This window comes from Eretmochelys imbricata, chromosome 12 (genome assembly GCF_965152235.1).
Source record: "Eretmochelys imbricata isolate rEreImb1 chromosome 12, rEreImb1.hap1, whole genome shotgun sequence".
Taxonomy (NCBI): Eukaryota; Metazoa; Chordata; order Testudines; family Cheloniidae; genus Eretmochelys; species Eretmochelys imbricata.
In genome coordinates this window covers 11,582,369-11,601,376 of record NC_135583.1, presented here as the reverse complement: position 1 = coordinate 11,601,376, position 19,008 = coordinate 11,582,369, and the positions used below count along the sequence as shown (strand labels likewise).

The window sequence follows — 19,008 nt, the reverse complement described above, 5'->3', positions numbered from 1 at the left end:
ACCATTTCTGACTTTTATGCCCCATTACTTGTTCTTTAAATCTCTCTCTTTGTGGCTCTTTTGTTGTTTTACCTAATCCGGTGTGTTTAAATTTAAGTGTCTGGGAAACTCCATTTGGGGTGGCAAGTTGTGTGCATATTATTTCTATTAAAGAAATAGCACACACTATATAATTTGTACTGTCCAGAACAGGGCTGGGAAGTACAGGACATACAATTCTGGGGGGGAAAAATCTAAGACTGGGGGTGTGTTGGGGTCACCCTGAAGTATAACCCAGGCTGGTGAGAGCTGGCGTGTAACCCAAATGTAGCTGTCCAGCTGCAGTTACACACAGACACACAGGGTGTGGCTTGCATGCTGAACGGCTGTTTGTGAGTAGCCCAGGTGGGAACTGTTTCAACCAAAGCATTGTAAGGCACCGAAGTTTGCAGGCTAGGGTTGCAGAACACAGCTGCTCATTAGTGTGTATTGTACCCTGGTATGTCACACCCTCCAAAGGTCATTTTCTCAATGCAGAAAACTCAATGATTTCACAACTCTTCAGCCTTTCATGTGGGAGATGAGCGTGGCTTGCACGTACAGCGTAACAGATGTGCCAAAGAGCTGAACAACAGCCAAGGAGAAGAGCTCTGTAAGACTTCACACATTTACTGTCACATTTACTTGGACAGTATTGCGGGATCTGAATTTCCAAACCCCTCCTGCAAGAGCATGGCTGCGTAACTGCTTAGACTGCACATGCAATCTGAACAATTTATATTAGCACTGCAGGGTAGATTCTCCCATAGATCATGGCAGGGCTTCCTTCACCACTCTTCACTACCCAACGAACTTAGGCCTGGCCTACACAAGAACAGGTTTGCTGGCATAGCTATCCCAGCAAACCTCCTAGTTTAGTCGCAGCTTATACCAGCAAAAAAGTACTTTTGCTGATTGAGGCTACACCATTTCCCTGAGTGAAATAAGGCTGCATCTGAAGTGCTTTACCATCATAGGAGTGCCAATATGCTATACTGGCAAAGAGTTCCTACTGTGGACACAGGTATACCAGCAAAGCTGCACTTTGTAAGTCCCCCACCCCCACAAGCAAAATAAACATATCTGTAAAGCACCGACTCACTGATACAGCTGGAGATTCTGCCAGCCACAGACCTCTTCGCATCCTGACCAACAGAGCTATACCAGCAGAAGTCTAGTGTAGACATAGCCTAAGCTACACTGGCAAAAACACTTGTTCACCATTAAAACTGCATCTACATTAGGACTTTTACCATTATAGTAATGTTTACCATCCCCTCCCACACCCACCCAAAAAAAATCACACTCCTAATTGACATTGCTTTGCTGAAAAATGTTTCTGGTGTAGTCCTGGTCTTAATCCTACACACATGTATAGTAAACCCCCTTAGATGGGCATAGTAAAAGCTTTGCAGGAGGTGCACACGTGGTATGAGAAGTGTCTTAATTTGATCATGTACTCACACAACAGCAGCAGATTAAGACTATCAGGAAGGACTGTAGAACTCCTGCTGTTCCTACCATCCATGTCAAGCGAAGGAAGAGAATAACCCCAAAGATATTCTGCATACATGGAAGGTACACTCCCATCAGGGTGCCCATGCTGGGTGACTGAAAATAAACACATACATCAACTTTTATTCGCTGAGTAACTCAAAATAAGGGTTTAGAACACAGAGGAGGAAAATAGATTTCAGCTATTTAAATGACATCATGTTGTGGCAGATTATAATAAAAAGATACACAAATGTTACAGTGCTGTGCTTCCAAAAAACCTCAAGAAAATGGTTTAAACCAAAACCATTGGTTGACTGGCAAAAAAATTTGGACCAGAATGCTAACTCTTCATTTCAGCCCCGCCTCTCCAGCAGTTACCAACTGAACATATTTATATTATTTATTATTAGTACTGAGGTAGTACCTACGAGCAAGGTGCTGGAGTCTGTTGCGTTAGATGCTGTCCACAACACAGAACAAGAACCCAGCCCCTGTCCAAGAAACTTACAATCTAAGTAAAGAACAGGTTTATCCCAACAAGTTCAGTGTGTTTCCAGTTACAACTACCAAAAGATTTGGAAACAGCTTTGAGAAATGTGCCATACATTTTCCATATCTTTAAATTTCTCTTTGTACAGTAAAAGCTGTTATCCAGCACTTTACCAACCGGAAAGCTCTATAAACCGCCATTTCTGATCTTCATTGAAAGTCCAGTTTATAGTCCGGTTGGCTCGGGGCCGGTAGGCTCCCTACCTGGCTCCGCGTGACTCCCCAAAAATGGTGACATGTCCCTACTGCTCCTAGGCGGAGGAATGGCCATGAGGGATTCAGAGTGCAGGAACGAGTGCGGGGCGTGGGCTCTGGGAGGGAGTTTGGCTGTAGGAGAGGGCTTGGGGCAGGGAACTGGGGCACAGGGGGGGTTTCAAGGTGCCGGATCCGGGCGCTGCTCACCTCAGGCAGCTCCCTGCAAGCGGCAACATGTCTCTGCTGCTCCTAGGCAGAGGTGCGGCTAGGCAGCTCTGCACGCTGCCCGCACCCCTCCCCAAACACTGAAACTACCAACTGCCTTGTTTTCAATAGGATTTTGCATCACGTTGCTAATGTGAGGTAGCTCCACTCTTCTAGCGAAGACCAGGCCTTAGAGCGTGGGCTGAGCAATTCTCAAGGAGACATTTGGGAGGCAGGACGGGGAGAGACCAAGTCTAAAGAGTCTTAGACTGGATTTTGTGATATTTATTTTGAGCTCCTTCTGTAACTCAAGCCAACCCAAGTAATTTTTTAGCCATTGCAATTTGTGTGGACTGTTTGGAGCAGGGGGTGGGAGGGAGTGGGAAGGGGTAGCTACTTGTTCTGTTCTATTAGGCTGCCAGAATGTGGCTGATTAATGATGCAGTCAATAACTGTTACTTTGCTGCACCCAGGTCCATCAGACAAAAAAGCTATCATTTGTGTAGCAAATAGTTATTGTACTACAACACTAACGGAATCAATGTGGCCCACTATGAAAATATGTTTTGGCTTTTTCTTAGTGTGTATGAAGAAGCAAGAGATCATTGTTCCATGATGCTAATGGAAGCTGTGCTTGTGCACAGACATCCTAATTAGAAGTGCCCTAATTCAAATTTCAAAAAAGCTGAACACTCATTGGAAGAGCTGTTCAAATTATTTGTTACAAGGCTCTCGGAAAAAAAATTATGAGAATATTCTTAGATGCTTCCTTCCTTTACTGTTTTATCTTAAATTGTGTAGATATTAAATCTAGGAGGGTGCTATGTAAGGTGGTCTCTATTCATTGGACTGAATGTGCAAAGATCCAAAGACTTCCAGATATCATACTAATGTCTCTGATTTGAAATTAACTGCCCTTGTATGCTCTGAAGCACAATCTGGTACATTACACTCACATTTTAGTATCCCCACTCAGTCTGACAATCTGGATAAAAAAATGTATGTCTATTCAGATACTTTATTTTAAAGGTCTTACGCTCACTAACAAGAGAAATGTCTTAGAAAGCATCTAATTAGAATGTCCAGAAAGGTTGTCATGCTGTATGTAAATTACACAAAACATTTAGTCTTTGACATGAAACCAAGAGATCTAACTTTCCGTGAATTTTCACTGTACTAATTCCCTAGCATACTACTTTTGTTTACTTGCCCCAAGGCCTGCATCATTTCCGCTGCTAATTCTGGCTTTTGTTTTAAATACTCACTCCTTTTTCCCCTCCAGAAAACAGGATGGTATGAGGTGCTTGATATTGTTCAAGGTTTTTAAAACTTCAACCAAATCTGTGTGCATATAATTTGCATTTGAACATGTTTGAAATGTAGTGTATAACTCAAGGATTGATTTGCAAACTAGACTGCCTGGCTGTGGCAGCAGGAGCTAAGTTTACAACTGCAAGGTTTTAACAGAGCATATTGAAGCTTTCAGTCCATATTGAAGCTTTCAGTCCAAATCACCCCTAACAGCGTTGTCAACTCCCAGCCTTTGAGGTGTTTTTCTTGTAGCCCAGCAAATAACGACCGAAAAATTATCATTTTAGAAAATCTCATGTTCTGGAGTGCCTGGGTCACAATTTTTCAACGCTTGGGGTTGCAATACTATAAAAAAAGATAACTTGTAGCAGCTGCCATTAAATTTGCAGAGCTCAAAGCTGCAACACAGTCTACTCTCCTTTGGCTAGAAAATTAAACTTCACAATGACAGAACAGTGAGTAAAATTGCCTTTGGTTTACTTGACTATCTCCCCCTCCCCATTCATTCAGAGCACTAACACAATCAAATTGAGGCTCAGTACTGCACTTCTCCCTGGTCCCAACACCTTCACCCCGCATTGTTTGTGTGCTTTACAGTAGCTTGGGCCACCCCTTTCCCCCTGACTGGCAATTTCCTGCTTCCACCTCCTCTTCTCTGATTGGCATCTCAACTCTCTTGCTCTGGTTCCTCTTCCCCCTCCCTCTGCAGCCTCTGCTACGCCAAGTTACAATCTCAGTCGTAAAGGGAAAACATTGTGCATTTATTGTATACTTTGAAAATGGCAAAGCAGTACAGCTTAAGAGATGACCAAATCACAGCATTACTAAGTGCACCTCAGACATAAGTCGTCACTGGGTTGTTGGTTTCTGTACCCAAATAAAAATGCCGCAAACAAAGATATGAAGCAGGAGAACAGCTTGTACCAGCAAAACATTTCTATCAGTGATTTGCAGTGACTGAGCCCTTTTCTACATCCTCTTATATCAGCAGATGCCACTATTGTAAACGGTTATATGAAACTAGTCAATAGAAGGCAATCAGAAATAGCAAGGGCAATATTATACCAAAAACAGACTTGTCAGTACCAAAAGGGAAAATTGAAATACTACTCTAAAGATTGCACGGAGCTAATAAGATATTTCAAGCAGATATACTGACAATCGGCAAATGGTAAAAAAACCCCTCATATCTTCTATGAAAATTATCTGTTTTCAGCCAAGCAGCCCATGCTTCCACATGTGTGGTATCCACTTTAATCAGCTTCAAACACGTAACTGACGCAAGTTATTGATTTTAGTTAAAGGACACCACTCCCCTTGTGCTAGCCTGATTGGTTTTCCAAACAACTGGCTGCAGGGCCCAAAGAAATTGACAACTGCCATTACCAGCCACGCAATGTAAGTAACTGATGATGCCACAGAGCAGCCCCAAAAGCCATAACAGACATTTGCATAAAGCTGAACTGCCCAGTTACAATGTAGAAGCTGAAGTAGTTCATTTGATCTCCAATATGGGAAGTAGGAGTTTTATTATTCATGAATCATCGGTCTGGAAGGGATCTCGAGGGGTCTTCTAATCCAGTCCCCTGCACTCACGGCAGGACTAAGTATTATCCAGACCATCCCTGACAGATGTTTGTCTAACCTGGTGTTTGAAGCACCATAACTGTGTCATAACTGTGTCAGTACTTTACTACAGACAGTATTCATACTAACCTAAAAAGCAAAACAAAACCCCTGCTGCCCTCTTAAACAGAGAGAGGGTAATTGATAATGTATCTTAACACAGGGTATGTCTACACTGGAAACTTCAAAGCACTGCCATGAGGGGATTAGCTCCGAGCGCTGGGAGGCCAGCTCCCAGAGCTCGGAGCCTGTCTACACTAGCGCTTTAAAGCGCTCAGACTTGCTGTGCTCAGGAGGGTGATTTTTTCACACCCCCGAGCCAGCAAGTTAGAGCGCGACAAAATGTAAGTGTAGACAAGCCCACAAAGCGAGGAGATACAAAACAACGTAACACTGAATACTAAAAACTTATGGCAATACTGAAGCAAGGTGAAATAGTTACAGTGAGCCATACTCCATTTAAGTTTGTCTGTTCTTGACACTTTCACAACTGAGCAGGTTTTCTATAGGGGATTTTCTTTTCTTTTTTCTGGACAGAAATTCCATATAATGTATTTTCCACACTGCAAGTGTTTGTGAAAAATTTTCAGGTCTCCTTCAATCTTGTAATTTCAGTAAGACCAGCAGGACGCAAAATTGTCTTCAAAGCCAAAAGCACCACATGATCTAGCAGCTTAAGCATACGATTATCTTTCCATGTCTGCCATTCACGGGTCTTTAATACTTTGCATTTGCATACAAGTGGGTTTTTTGATTTTACATCTTTTGATTTCACATCTGATGAAGTGAGCTGTAGCTTACGAAAGCTCATGCTCAAATAAATTGCTTAGTCTCTAAGGTGCCACAAGGACTCCTTTTCTTTTTGCGAATACAGACTAACACGGCTGTTACTCTGAAACCTTGATTTTAAGTGGCAGTGATTTTGGAAGGGAGAGTCTGCCTGTGCTAATATGGCTCTGGTTAAACCGGTTGATACCGACAAGCATAGCAGGAAGCAGAATTCACTGAGAGATTTGTCCTCTGTTGGCAGTTTGTGGAGATATAATTTTTATTTATAGAAAAGACTACATTATTCATGCAGCTTGGCATGGCACATCCAATGATCAATTTAGGCATATTAGATGAGGAGGTGGAAAAGCCAGACCATTAAAAATTCACACCTGCAACATGCATCTAACAACACATATTGAGATTTTAAGGAGCTGGGCAACAGAGATTCACAAAGTCCAAACCAAAAGAAAACTCATATTCCTGTTCCAGCATTTCCCTATGGAATGTCAATTCAAATGACTGAAGAGACAGGGTGGGTGAGATAATATCTTTTATTGGACAAATAAGTTCTCTCTCTAATATCCTGGGACTAACATAGCTGCAACAACATTGCATAATTCAAATGACTGACATGTCAGCACATGCAACTTACTTTCAGCCGTACTAGGTAAGTACATTTGCTGGATGTATCTGGTGTATCATCCAGCAACAAATCAGTTAACAATGCTAATATTTAATAGCAGAGTGTCAAAGTTTAACTCCCAATCAAGATAAGTGGGGATTTCATGCCTCGGTGCTACTGTTTCCTTGTGTCAGTATTTACACTTCAAAAGGAGAACTAGAAACTTTTTAAAATAAAAACCGGAAGCCTGTAGGAAAATCCCATTTCCACAGTTTCTGGAGGCTCCCTCAATGCAGGGGACCTCCATTGTCTCTGCCCATGATTTTACATTCCTTTTTGGTGACTTGAATTAGAATTTCATGTCTGTATTCAACTCCCTAGTTTTAAATTCCAAATGACATCTGACATCCTCACAGCTTTAATGTTATTTGAATTCCTCCCCCCATGCCAACTACAATTAATTTAGATTACACACAGTGGGACCTTTACTGTAGTGTCCTTCACAAAAGACAGACACTCTAGGCAGAAATTCACTAACTGCATACACAGTGTACTGAAACACTAGTTCAGGGTAATGTTTTCAAAAGATTTGAGTTACCCAGAGACTACAATACAAAAATTTAACACTGTGAAAACAGATGCGCCAGAGGCTAATGCAGGAACAGTGGTTTTTTTCGTTTGTTTGTTTTCAAAAAGTTCACTCCTACCCATACAATGAGAACAAAATGTGCTTTAACCATGTCAAATTCTACCATGGCAGAACCACAAACCACAACAGTATAGCTTAAAATGGGACAACTGAGACTTAGGGCTTGGCTACACTTACGAAAAATCACCCCGAGCTCAGCAAGTCAGAGCACTTTAAAGCGCTAGTGTAGACAGGCTCCGAGCGCTGGGAGCTAATCCCCTCGTGGAGGTGGATTACCAGGAGCACTAGGAGAGTTTCCCTCCCGGCGCTCGCACACTCGCACTTTGAAGCGCTGCCGCGGGAGCGCTTTGAAGTTTCCAGTGTAGCCATACCCTTATTGTTATCGCCCAGATGGAGTTTCACTATACACAAGTTCACTTTAAGGGCTTGTCTACACTTACTGCACTGCAACTGCGCCACTGGAGCACTTAGCAAAGTCACTACCTGTGTGGACAGGAGACCTTCTCCCATCAGCATAGGTACTACACCTCACTAAGAGGCGGTAGCTACATCAACGGGAGAAGCCCTCCCGTCACATAGCGCTGTCTACACCAGCGGTTAGGTCAGTATAACTACATCCTTCAGGGGATTTTCCACACCCCAAGTGACGTAGTTATACTGACATAAAGTGGTAGTGTAGACCAAGCCTAAGTGGGTTACACTATATATGCAGTATCTAAATACAGAATATTTGACACCACCATGAATTACTCTGCTAGGGACTAATAATACGGCTTCTCGGCTTCCTATCATTGCCTAATCTCTTCCCCATTGAGGCTGGAACCAGCTACCAAATTCTCTGAAGTCTTTTCCAAAGGGAAAAGAAATGGCTGGCTTCCAGATGGCCAGTGTAGAATACCAGTGTGAGGTGTCATTTAATCATAAACCATCTTTAAATAACACTAACAATGGCCAAAAAAGGTGTCATTACAAAAAGTTAAGGATTTACCCTACCCTATTTCCCTACATTCTTTATTAGAGTAATTTCTCCCAATTTTTTAGGAAGAACAGACTGAATAATCAGTTGAAATTAGGCAATCCCATAAATTCACAGGAAAAGACAACAGCTCATGCTTGATTTTAGTATTATGCCCAGACAAACAAACTGATATATATTCCCTTTTAGGCATAACCTTAACTTATATATATATTAGTTAAGGTTATGCCTAAAAGGGAATCCATATATGTTAAGGTATTAAAATGCACAGACACCGAAATAACCTAACTCTGTCCTTTAGCGATACCATAATAACAACAACATTGAGACATTTTAATACTTGTGGTCCCAGGTTAGAGTAAACTAATGTTTTTAACACCTGTTGGGTTTGGTGACTCTGTTGAAATCAGAAGGGACTACATATGGAGTGAGGGTGCTGGAATCAGACTTTTGGCATGGATTAATGTGCATTCCCTTTGAAAATGAATTGGCAATCTTCAGTGTTACTGCCTCTGTCTTTCAGAGTAACAGCCGTGTTAGTCTGTATTCGCAAAAAGAAAAGGAGTACTTGTGGCACCTTAGAGACTAACCAATTTATTTGAGCATAAGCTTAGTCTCTAAGGTGCCACAAGTACTCCTTTTCTTTTTGCCTCTGTCTTGTTTCAGTGGGTCAAGACTTCTGTATATATGGCAACACAGGATGACAATAAATCTGCACTGTTCAAGTTTCACAGCAGTTTACTTGAAAACCTTTTGCTGAACCTTTGCTTGAAAACCAGCAAGCAAAGCAGCAAGACCTTTAAATAGGAAGTTTAGCCTTAATGTGTTGATTTTTAGTACCCTGTTGAGGCATATGGCTTCATTTTCAGAGACACTGGACAACTGCAGCCCCTACAAAAAATAAAGGGAGCTGCTGGTGCACAGCACCCTCAGAACAGGCCACTAAATCTCACCTGCTAGAGTGTTATTAGAAATGGGGCTCAAACAGGAAGCCTAAACACACACACTTCTGCCTCTAAAAATGGTTTTGAAATCAGTGTGACAACTCACAGACTATGTTTCTATTTAAGGTGAATAAGGGTGGCAGAAACAAGTTGTAAGACTTAAATGCATGATTTTTGTGACATTGTGACCTACTTAATCAAACTTCCTGAGAATAATACATACTAAGACTATCCAAGTGCACTGGAGTGGCTAGATTGCTTAAGCATTACTTCACCTCTGATTTTCTGAGGAAAACAGCTTCAGTCTAGAAACAAGAAATTACAAGCAACTCACTGTGTTCATTTGGGGCCCAGTCCTGCTGCCAATGAAGCAATGTCATGTCATGGCTTCCATGGCAGGGGTGGGGGGAAGAGGATTAGATCCGTATTCAGAAATGGTGACGAAGCACAAGGAATTTCAGAACTCTCCAACTGCACACACAAGCAATCTCAGTTACAAGCTGGCCATTGAGAGAAGTTCTACTTACTTTTGATACTTTCCTCTTTGAACCTTCAGCACTTTCTGCCTCCTCATGTTCTTTGGCTCCCTGAGTGAGATTTGTGTAGTTGACCAACTTACCAAGTAGAGAAGATACCTTTGGTCGTATATCCAGTTCCTCCTGTGGAGGAAAACAACTTATGTAAGCCAAAGCAGTCAGAAAGAAGGGGTGGATCATATACCTTCTTGGCAGGGCTGGAGCTGGTGATAAACTCACTGAAAGAGGCTGCAGTAGAATAAATGAAATATTAATTTTGTCTGATCTGGCTAGAGGACGTTTGGGTTTTGAAAGCTGTCTTAGAAAAAAAGAGCTCTGAACTCCATGATTGCAGGAAAGTGAATGATTTACAGTTGGCTAATATGCATATCTTGGGTTAACATTAAAAAAACATTTTCAGGGACAATTCTTCAAATAAACCAGAGATCTGGTACCCAGAGTCCCAGCTATTGCAGTGTTATGGGCACATTCTGGTAGATTTAATATCAATATCCTAATCCAGGGCCTCCGAGAGGTTTGAGGTTAGATAAGCCTCCCAAAATCTGTATGTTTTGTTTGACTGTATGAAGGTCTCGCGATCCCCTCTCCCTAAATTCCCCACATCCAGCAGGATCCCTCTTACCCTGTGCTTGTCTTTGAGGGTGGGGAAAGCCCGTGTGTTGGTACTTTGCACCAATGCGCTCGAGGAGCGGCAAGCAGGCACATTCCCGTATTGCAGCTTCATCCTGTCTTCTGGGGCAGTATGGCAGGAGTGAGTCATTTTTATACCAGCTGGGATCTTTTGCAAAGTGTTTAGAGAGTGCTCTGATTACTCTTACAGCTTCTCTTCTCTGCCTTCGCTCTGTATTCTTTCCTGCATTATCTCCTAAAGATCCTTAAAATAGTTCTGTTGTTCTGAACTTTCTGTTCTGCGCCTCCCCTTGTGCCTGCCCCACACGCAGAGCATGCCTGTCAGGTTTAAATTTTCTCAAGCGCCTACCCTACTACTGCAATAACTAAAAATTAGGGAAGTCACCAGGGAAGCCAACATTCTCACCAACACCAATCTCAGCAATCATAATTTACCAGCCACATAGACCCACAGGCCCTGCAAATATACAAAGTCCCTTCGTTCTAACACAGCCATCCACAACACACCTGATTCTGCTCAAAAGCAAAACTCCAGCCTCAGACAGATTATGATATCTTTCCTGGAAGACATGCCTTTGAGAGAAGCAAACATCTGTTATCTGTCCATGAACTAGCATGAAGTCTCAGTGAAGGTTCTGCTCAGAGCGAGAGTGGCAGGAATTGGAGGCGGGCATTGTGACTGGTTCTATCTTACTGGCACTAGACTTCCTTAGCACAAGCCTCTACATGATGGGTTGTCACTGTGGAAACAGGGTGTGCTAAAATGGAGCTTTTGTGACCTGATGGAGCAGCTGCTCAGCAGCAGCTAATCTAAATGGCCTGTTGGGAAAGCGAGTGCTTAAGAAAGCTTGGAACATGCTTTCTCATGAACTGAAGCATCTGGATGGAGGGCTGAGAATTCTCCCTTCAAGAAAAAGTCGAGGGTTCTTACTTCTTTGGATTCTATGGGAGTGGCACAAACAACATGCAGTGACAGGAGAAAACTGGAAGTAAATGGGAAGATTAATGGGTTCTTACAATTATATTAGGGCCCTGGAATTATTTCTTTAAACAAAATACACACACACACACTCAAAGATGACTACCTAAAGTTAGCCACCTGTGTAGCCTGATTCAGAGGCACTGAACAGCCACACTTATAATTGGAGTTGATAGGAACTGGAGGTGCTCAGGACCACTGAAAATTAGGACTCCTAAATAACCAACTTTTGGCACTTAATTTTGGCCTTCATTTATAGAGCTTTCCATTACAAAAATATGGCTTTCCCCATGTAAATCAATGCCCTGCTAACCCAGCCATGCAAAACAAAAACAAAAACAAAAAAAAACCAAGCCAGAGCAACTAATCTGCAGACAAAAAAGTGGTACTGGTATGAAGTTACTCCTCCTCCATTCTGCGTGAACCTCAGAACATACTCTCAGCATGTCAAACTTGCTAAAGGGTGAAGAGGCACACTATCATACACTGCCAAGAAAAGGAGTTGGGCATCGGAGAAGCCAGCATCCAGCTAGCTGGCAAAAGCGAATAATGGCAGATGCTGGTAGACTGGGTCAGTGTGGTGCTGCTGTATTGAACCTGATCTTCTGGGCTCTTTAGAGCCTCCTGGGCATCAGAGCCCAAACATGCTATTTTTTCCCACCCTTCCCTAATCAGTAGCTCCTGTCATTCCTTGTTCCCAATCTCTGGAACCCATGTTCCCAATCTTCAGCCTTCTGGCACTAGATCCTGACAGCTGAGAGGCTGAGATAGAGACAGTTACACGTGAGTGCATGGTACCTGGGATGCCAGCTGCTCTCTACTCCACACATCACCGGCCGAACAACCGCCCACAGACACTGCCTGGGACAGTGGCATTATAAGTGTATGTTAATGGGCCTGACCTACCAAAGGCCACTCAACACTTTAAAAAGATTTTTAAAAGGTACGAATGGCATGTAGGTGTCTGACTGCTTGACTTTAGATGGGAATTAGGCATCTACCTGCCAGTTGTAGCTTTGGAAGTCTCCATCCCCTCCCTCCACAGAAGAGAGAGAAAGACCTCATCTCCTATTCTCCATAACTCAAGGTCAAGGATGCTCATGCCCAGTGGTCTGGAAAGCAAAATTAAAGTTTACCTCAAACAAGGCCAAGTTTCGATCATAATAATCGCTTCCCTTGCCAGCTTCAGAACTGTTGAGAAAAGGACTGTTTTCTTTATGGTTGCCATGACCTGCAGAGAGAATAAAGAAGTAGTTTTTGGTAAGTTTGGAATGGAGGTAAAATCTGAGGAGCATCTCAACTCCCCAAGGAAGATTGCTCTATACAACAGCTGTTCTATTCAATTTTTAAAATCCCAGTTTTTGTTCAGCATATAATTTTAAAATGGCATAACTGTGTTAGTTGTTTGATTTACTATGACACAGAGAAACTGAAACCATCATTGATATTGCTTTCAGAGCTGAAAGTAATCTTTTTTTTAAAAGACAAGGAGTAACACAAAACTGCCTCAAGGGGAAGTTTACAGGTAGGACTACTGCCAAGATGATGTCTTGGGCCTAATAACCTTGACAGTTTCCTTTTTACGTTTTTTAGTAGAGTATTATGATTAATCAGAAAAGACAGTTCCTGAGATCACTCACAGTTAGAGATTATTGCTGATTTGTAACACAATTTTCTGTTTAAGCAATAAGTAAACAAAATCAGATAGATCTAATCGGCCTGATTCAAAAAATATTTAGTAAGAATTGTTGCAGGCTAGTTAAGATAATACCACGTCAACTAAAGAGTATTTTCCTTCTATTTTATTGCAAACTCTAAATTCTGTAAGTAAATATGCACTTTCTCAGTTGCACTAAACCAGTGGTGAGCAACCTGTGGCCCATCAGGGTAATCCACTAGCAGGCCGTGGGACAGTTTGTTTACATTGACTGTCCACAGGCACGGCCACCTGCAGCTCCCAGTGGCCGCAGTTCGCTGTTCCTGGCCAATGGGAGCTGCGGGAAGTGGCTCAGGCCGCAGGAACATGCTGGCCGCCACTTCCCACAGCTCTCATTGGCTGGGAACAGCGAACCGCGACCACTAGGAGCTGCGGGCAGCCATGCCTGCAGACGGTCAAGGTAAACAAATTGTCTCGCGGCCCGCTAGTGGATTACCCTGATGGGCCACAGGTTGCCCATCACTGCACTAAACCCTTCCCCATCATGTTGTTTTTGTTCATATAAAATTACAAGCTTTGGGGGATAAAGACTCTTCTTAAGAGTCTAAACTAGCATCTAGCACATTTGGATAATGTACAAACAAATAATTCATAGATTTTATATACAGTACAATGTGAAAGAAAATTTAGCATAGCACAGAGGACCTAAAGAAAGTTTTAAAATAGTTTCAGTATTAAAACTTCTTAAGTGCAGTGCAGCATAAAATGATGTGATATTCTGCACAACTGAGCAATGGTTCAGGTTTTCAGAAATTCTCAGCATCTGCAACTACCATTGGAGCTGTAGATGACCAGCATTTCTTAAATTCACATCTTTTCTTTAGCACTCTGAATTGCATTCCCTGCGTTTCCCAGGTCCAATACACAAGGCACAGGTGTTTACAGGTTCATGTCCCAAAAAGAAAACAAATATAACCTAAAAGATATTGTAGTCACTAATTTCAAAAAACTAAATTACCAAAGAAAGTGAAAGAATATCAAAGACCATCTTAACAGGAACATATCCCTACAAGTTAAAAGACGGAATTGTATGTTGAATTTGTAAGAAAAAGCAGAAGATTGAGAAGTTGAAAACATTTCTTCAAAATTAGATCTTACAACTAATTCAACTATAGTTAAACCAATTTAAATCAACTGGGTTAGCCTCTGTTGAATTAGCACTACATAAGTGAAGGTATCTGTTTTGATATTATGAAACCTGGACGTGTCTCACAAAATTACACCCAATTGGATAAGTAGTTGGCAAGCTAAATAGAAGGCTCCTATCTGTGTGCAGCATCACATGCTTTCAAGTGTATTTGAACATTCAACATGTTTAGTTGGATAATTGTTATAGTGAAAAGAATCTGTTCATATCTTGTTATTTCAGCACCATTCTCATCAGGGGAAGAGTTTGGAAAAAAGCACAGCTGGTTTGCTGGAAAGTAGAGACACATTGTGTGTCCACTTGTTTTGGTTAGTAAAAGCTAAACAACTAGCAAAAAGATATTCAGATATAGGCAAAGCAGTTTGTTTTATCCACCAAAAACAACGGATTGGGTGGCCCTTTTCTGCTGGAATTAAGTTTAGACTTCAACAGGTGCCATCACATCAACAGACACATATCATCAGGAAGACTTGAACCTTCAGATCCAGCACACAGACCTCTGCCACTTGAACTAATGGAGTTACTGGTAGCAGTAGTATGTTGCCATTCTCTATGTGGACCAGCACTAAAAGTTGATAAACTTTGCCAGCTGGTTTCACAGATTTGCTCGCAGGAATCTTGAGTTCCATTCCAGGATCTGGAGGGGAGTGTTGCTCTAGTAGACACAAATTCTTCTGCCCATTCCACACCTCCATGACCACCTTCTGCCTTGAGCCCTCCAACCTGTGCCTGTCCCAGTCCCATCTCTTCCGTACTGTGGCTTCTTATCACAGTCCCCTTGCCCAGCTATTTCTAATTTCACCACCATCACTCCCAACTCCTCATACTATCCATCTCTCCCCACAACTCTGGCCTTCAGTTGAAACATAAACATGTCCACACTGGCTCCCAGTCCTAATCTCCCGTCATCCTCAGCTCCTTAACCCACTCTTTACCCAGCTAGTCCCAGTTCTCCCTTTCTACCCCAACTTCTAGTCAGAGCTGTCTTCCCTCCCACCTCACTGGTTCTCAGTCAGTCTCCCCGCATCTCCACTCCCCATCCAATATTCCCTCTCCTAACCTACCATCCTCCAGCCACAGTTTCCATTCCAATCTACTCCCACCCACCTTCGATCTAACTTGTCTCCTTTACATTCAGGTTGAGAACACAGGAGAAAGCCTCTCTGCTGTCAGTTCAGGTTCCCAGATCCAGCAGAGCCTGCAACAGCTCAATTGCAGGGAACGTCCTGTTTAGCTCAAGGTATGCCCAATGCAGACGGAATCTTCAGGGAATGCGGCTGCTAAAAATCTAAGAAGTGCAGGTGTAAAATCTGAGCATGTGTAAAAAAAAAAAAAAGATTTTCTAAAGGTTTAAAAAAAAATTGGGCAGATTTTCAAGGAGCTAGCACAAGACACATTCATGGCACAAAAGTCACACACACACACACACCCAACAAGTTCAAATCCCTGCTCTAAAGCTTTGGGGGCACTAGAGGCTTTTCAAAGAAAATGTCATCTGAACTTTTTAATGTGGGCACAACATTTTGTCACTAGCCTCATTCTCACAAACAGCTCAACTGTTTTGTCTGAAACTTTCAGAAAAATCCCAACTGAGGCAGTCACTCAGCCTGGAAAATTTCAGCCCAAATTGTTGAAATTTGGCAGAGATATAAACAACTGAACACAGGGATTTATGAGAAGTGTTGAGCAACTTTAAGACGCAGTACTACCAGAGCTGTCTACAATCCACACATAGTACATAAGACTTTTTGGAACTCTTCAAGTAAAGAGACCCTACATTAACAACACATCTATTACCATTATATCCCAAGTCCTGCAGAGATCATTAACTAGCATTTCTGAAAAGGTGGGTTCCAGAGGAGCAGCCGTGTTAGTCTGTATCCGCAAAAAGAACAGGAGGACTTGTGGCACCTTAGAGACTAACCATAAGCTTTCCTGAGCTACAGCTCACTTCATCGGATGCATGCAGTGGAAAATACAGTGGGGAGATTTATACGCACAGAGAGCATGAAACAATGGGTGTTACCGTACAGACTGTCACCAGGGTGTGAGGTGTAAGGTGAGTTTCTCCTGCTGGTAGTAACTTTTCTTTTTTCATTGAAAGGTTGCAGTTCATTCTGGGGTGGAGAATGCAGGCTACAAAACTAGATTCCCATCCCTCTATATTGAACTATTTACTTAGGGCCCCACACCACAGTGGTTTTACATGGTTACTTGGCTACAGGGCTCGATCATTTGAAGTGTTTTAAAAACAAAGCAAGTATTCTCTGTTTAGAATGGTTTGAATGGCAACATTTTAACTGGTAGGTATCCATGAAGGAGCAGCACCCTGCTTGCTGCCACCCAAAGTGCAAAAGATTCAGACTGTGATGACTATGGAGCCTGCATGAGTTTAAACAGGCTTTGGATAAAAACGGTAAAGGGCTAGGGTCTCTGAAGCCCCCAGATTTCTGGAGGTAAAATAATTTAGTTCTGACGTAACTGAAGTATAGCCTGTTCTCCAGAGGCGTAAATTCAAAGCTGTACTTTAACTATTAGTTGTCAGAAGTTCATTAAATTGGAACTTGTGTTTCGAGACCTCAGGGTTCTCAGAACCCGAGAACTTGGCATAGTCAATGGAGCTAGCCCATTTAACAGGGCCTCCTAATTTCTAAGATGTACATAATCAAAACCACAAGTAAATCACCACCTGAAGGGAGCAGGGAGAATGTAATAATTTAAGTCAGAATGGCTGAATAAGTCATCTTAGAGTTCTCCTAAATGGAGATGGTAATGCCAGGTAGGTTTTCTGTAATTTGTTAGCATTACAAGTTCCCCAAATCATCTTTTAAATGGGCTAGTTTAATTATAGTGATTTTGAAGCAAGCCCAGGAGCTGTGCATGTTCCTTTTTATGGTTCTGCCAATGTACTGAAATCTTAATCAGTAACAGCTTCTGGACTCCTTTCACTAGGCTCTCCTGAGCGGACTACATTATTGCAAACCCCAACCATTCAAAACTTATGGATCATGCCTGTAAAAATGGTATGAGATTGTTTAAAATCTCTGGCTTCAAAATCAGTTTTATTTGCCTCTGGGTTTTGAGCTTCCAAGGATCTACATTTACAAGATTTCTACCACCACCTAGAGGACTAGAAATGTTCATTTTTTAAAAATGTGAAAGATTCTCACATAATCACACCTCTCCAGGAGCTTAGCTTTATGAGAAGACAAAATATCCCAAGATTCCATAAGAACACTCGGTTTGGCAACAGAGTGTCAAGCTGACATGAGATGTTTCTTGACTTTTTAAACAGAGGAAAGTGTCTACTGGAGACTAAACTCAAAGAACCACCCACTCACTGCACTTGTTATTTAAGCCAGTTTTCAGACAGTCTGCAGTGGTGAATGATAATTGTAATAAAAATACTGCCCCACCTAGTTCCTCAAAATTTTGGACCACGCTGTAAGAGGCTATTTTTCTCTCAGACAGTTATTATAGCTTTGTCTCATGCAGTACTTAAATTGTCTTGATTATTTATCTTCTAGGGTTGCTCTGGTAGATTGGAAGTTTTAAAAATGAGCTAGTAGGTCATTTCTTAAACTGTACCTTTGCTGCTTGAAGCCTCAGGAAACCCTCTTCTGCAACAAACAGTTAGATTTTGTGTTTCTCTTGTAGCTGCAACATGCTACTGTCAGAAATATCTGCTGAATGGGATATGGGTTCATTTTTAATATCTCTGGGAATATTTCTAATGCTTTCTGTAGAAATGCCTGTGCACTTTTTCTCTATAAAAGTCATGTGATTGATCCTTTTGCTTTTATGTAAATTAGATTAAGTATGAACCCAACAAGTGACAAACTCTTTTGCCCTCTTCAGGCCTTCGGGCCTCTCATCACTTTTCCAACACTCTTACCCCAACCAGGGTTTCTCCAAACAAAAGTGGAAAAACCATTCCCCCACTTCTCCCTGGACCTCGCTCACATGATTAGTGTATCATCAATGGGCTGAAAATTTATGTTTCATTGCAGTATTAGCATTTAGGGGTGGCTACACTTCCGACATCTTCAGAAATAACTAGTACAATCAGCCAGAAATAGCACGTGATGCCCGCCTTCCGCAAAATTATAAGGGTAAAGCAAAACCACATCTGGATCACTTTCTTCTTCTTGTATACAGCATTTGCTCCATCCGCTTGAAAGAGCATGCAGAAGTCATGAATTACTGATCGTGTAAATTATAAATGGGCCTCTGAACTGTATTCTTCCACTCGTCCAATGGTTAGCCACACTTTTGGTCCCACTTCTGTCCCTTCTCAAATACTGCAGACTTCCCCAATAGTAACCAAAAGCTTAGAGGTTTACAGTCAAGATCATTGCAAGGACATCCTATTTTAACCTCCATCAATAGTTAGATTTGGCTGCTGCAGAGAGGCAGTTTGATGTATTTGTTATACTCTCACTGGGAGTACTGAATTGCTCTATTAGATACATCAGTGGACCAAAATCACTTTCAGCATAACAACTCTTCCTGAGCAATCTGCACATTTTAGATGTGTTCTAAACCACAACACCAAAATGATCTCATTTTATCTGGTTTTTGCTTGCTTCCAATGCCCTGAGTAAGACCATGTAAACTGACCCCATTTCCTTTATGAA

The 19,008-nt window shown here is 42.0% G+C and overlaps 1 protein-coding gene across 1 annotated transcript in view; it reads right to left on the bottom strand.

The window, feature by feature from the left end:
- The window catches only part of SLC12A4 (solute carrier family 12 member 4), a 77,498-nt gene that overhangs the window by 35,915 nt on the left and 22,575 nt on the right, over positions 1 to 19,008 (bottom strand). The window contains exons 2-4 of the mRNA XM_077831069.1: positions 12,644 to 12,738; positions 9,890 to 10,021; positions 1,483 to 1,629 (exon numbers count right to left, since the gene is read on the bottom strand). Coding sequence (XP_077687195.1) covers positions 1,483 to 1,629; positions 9,890 to 10,021; positions 12,644 to 12,738 — 374 coding nt within the window. The remainder of the gene's footprint in view (positions 1 to 1,482; positions 1,630 to 9,889; positions 10,022 to 12,643; positions 12,739 to 19,008) is intronic.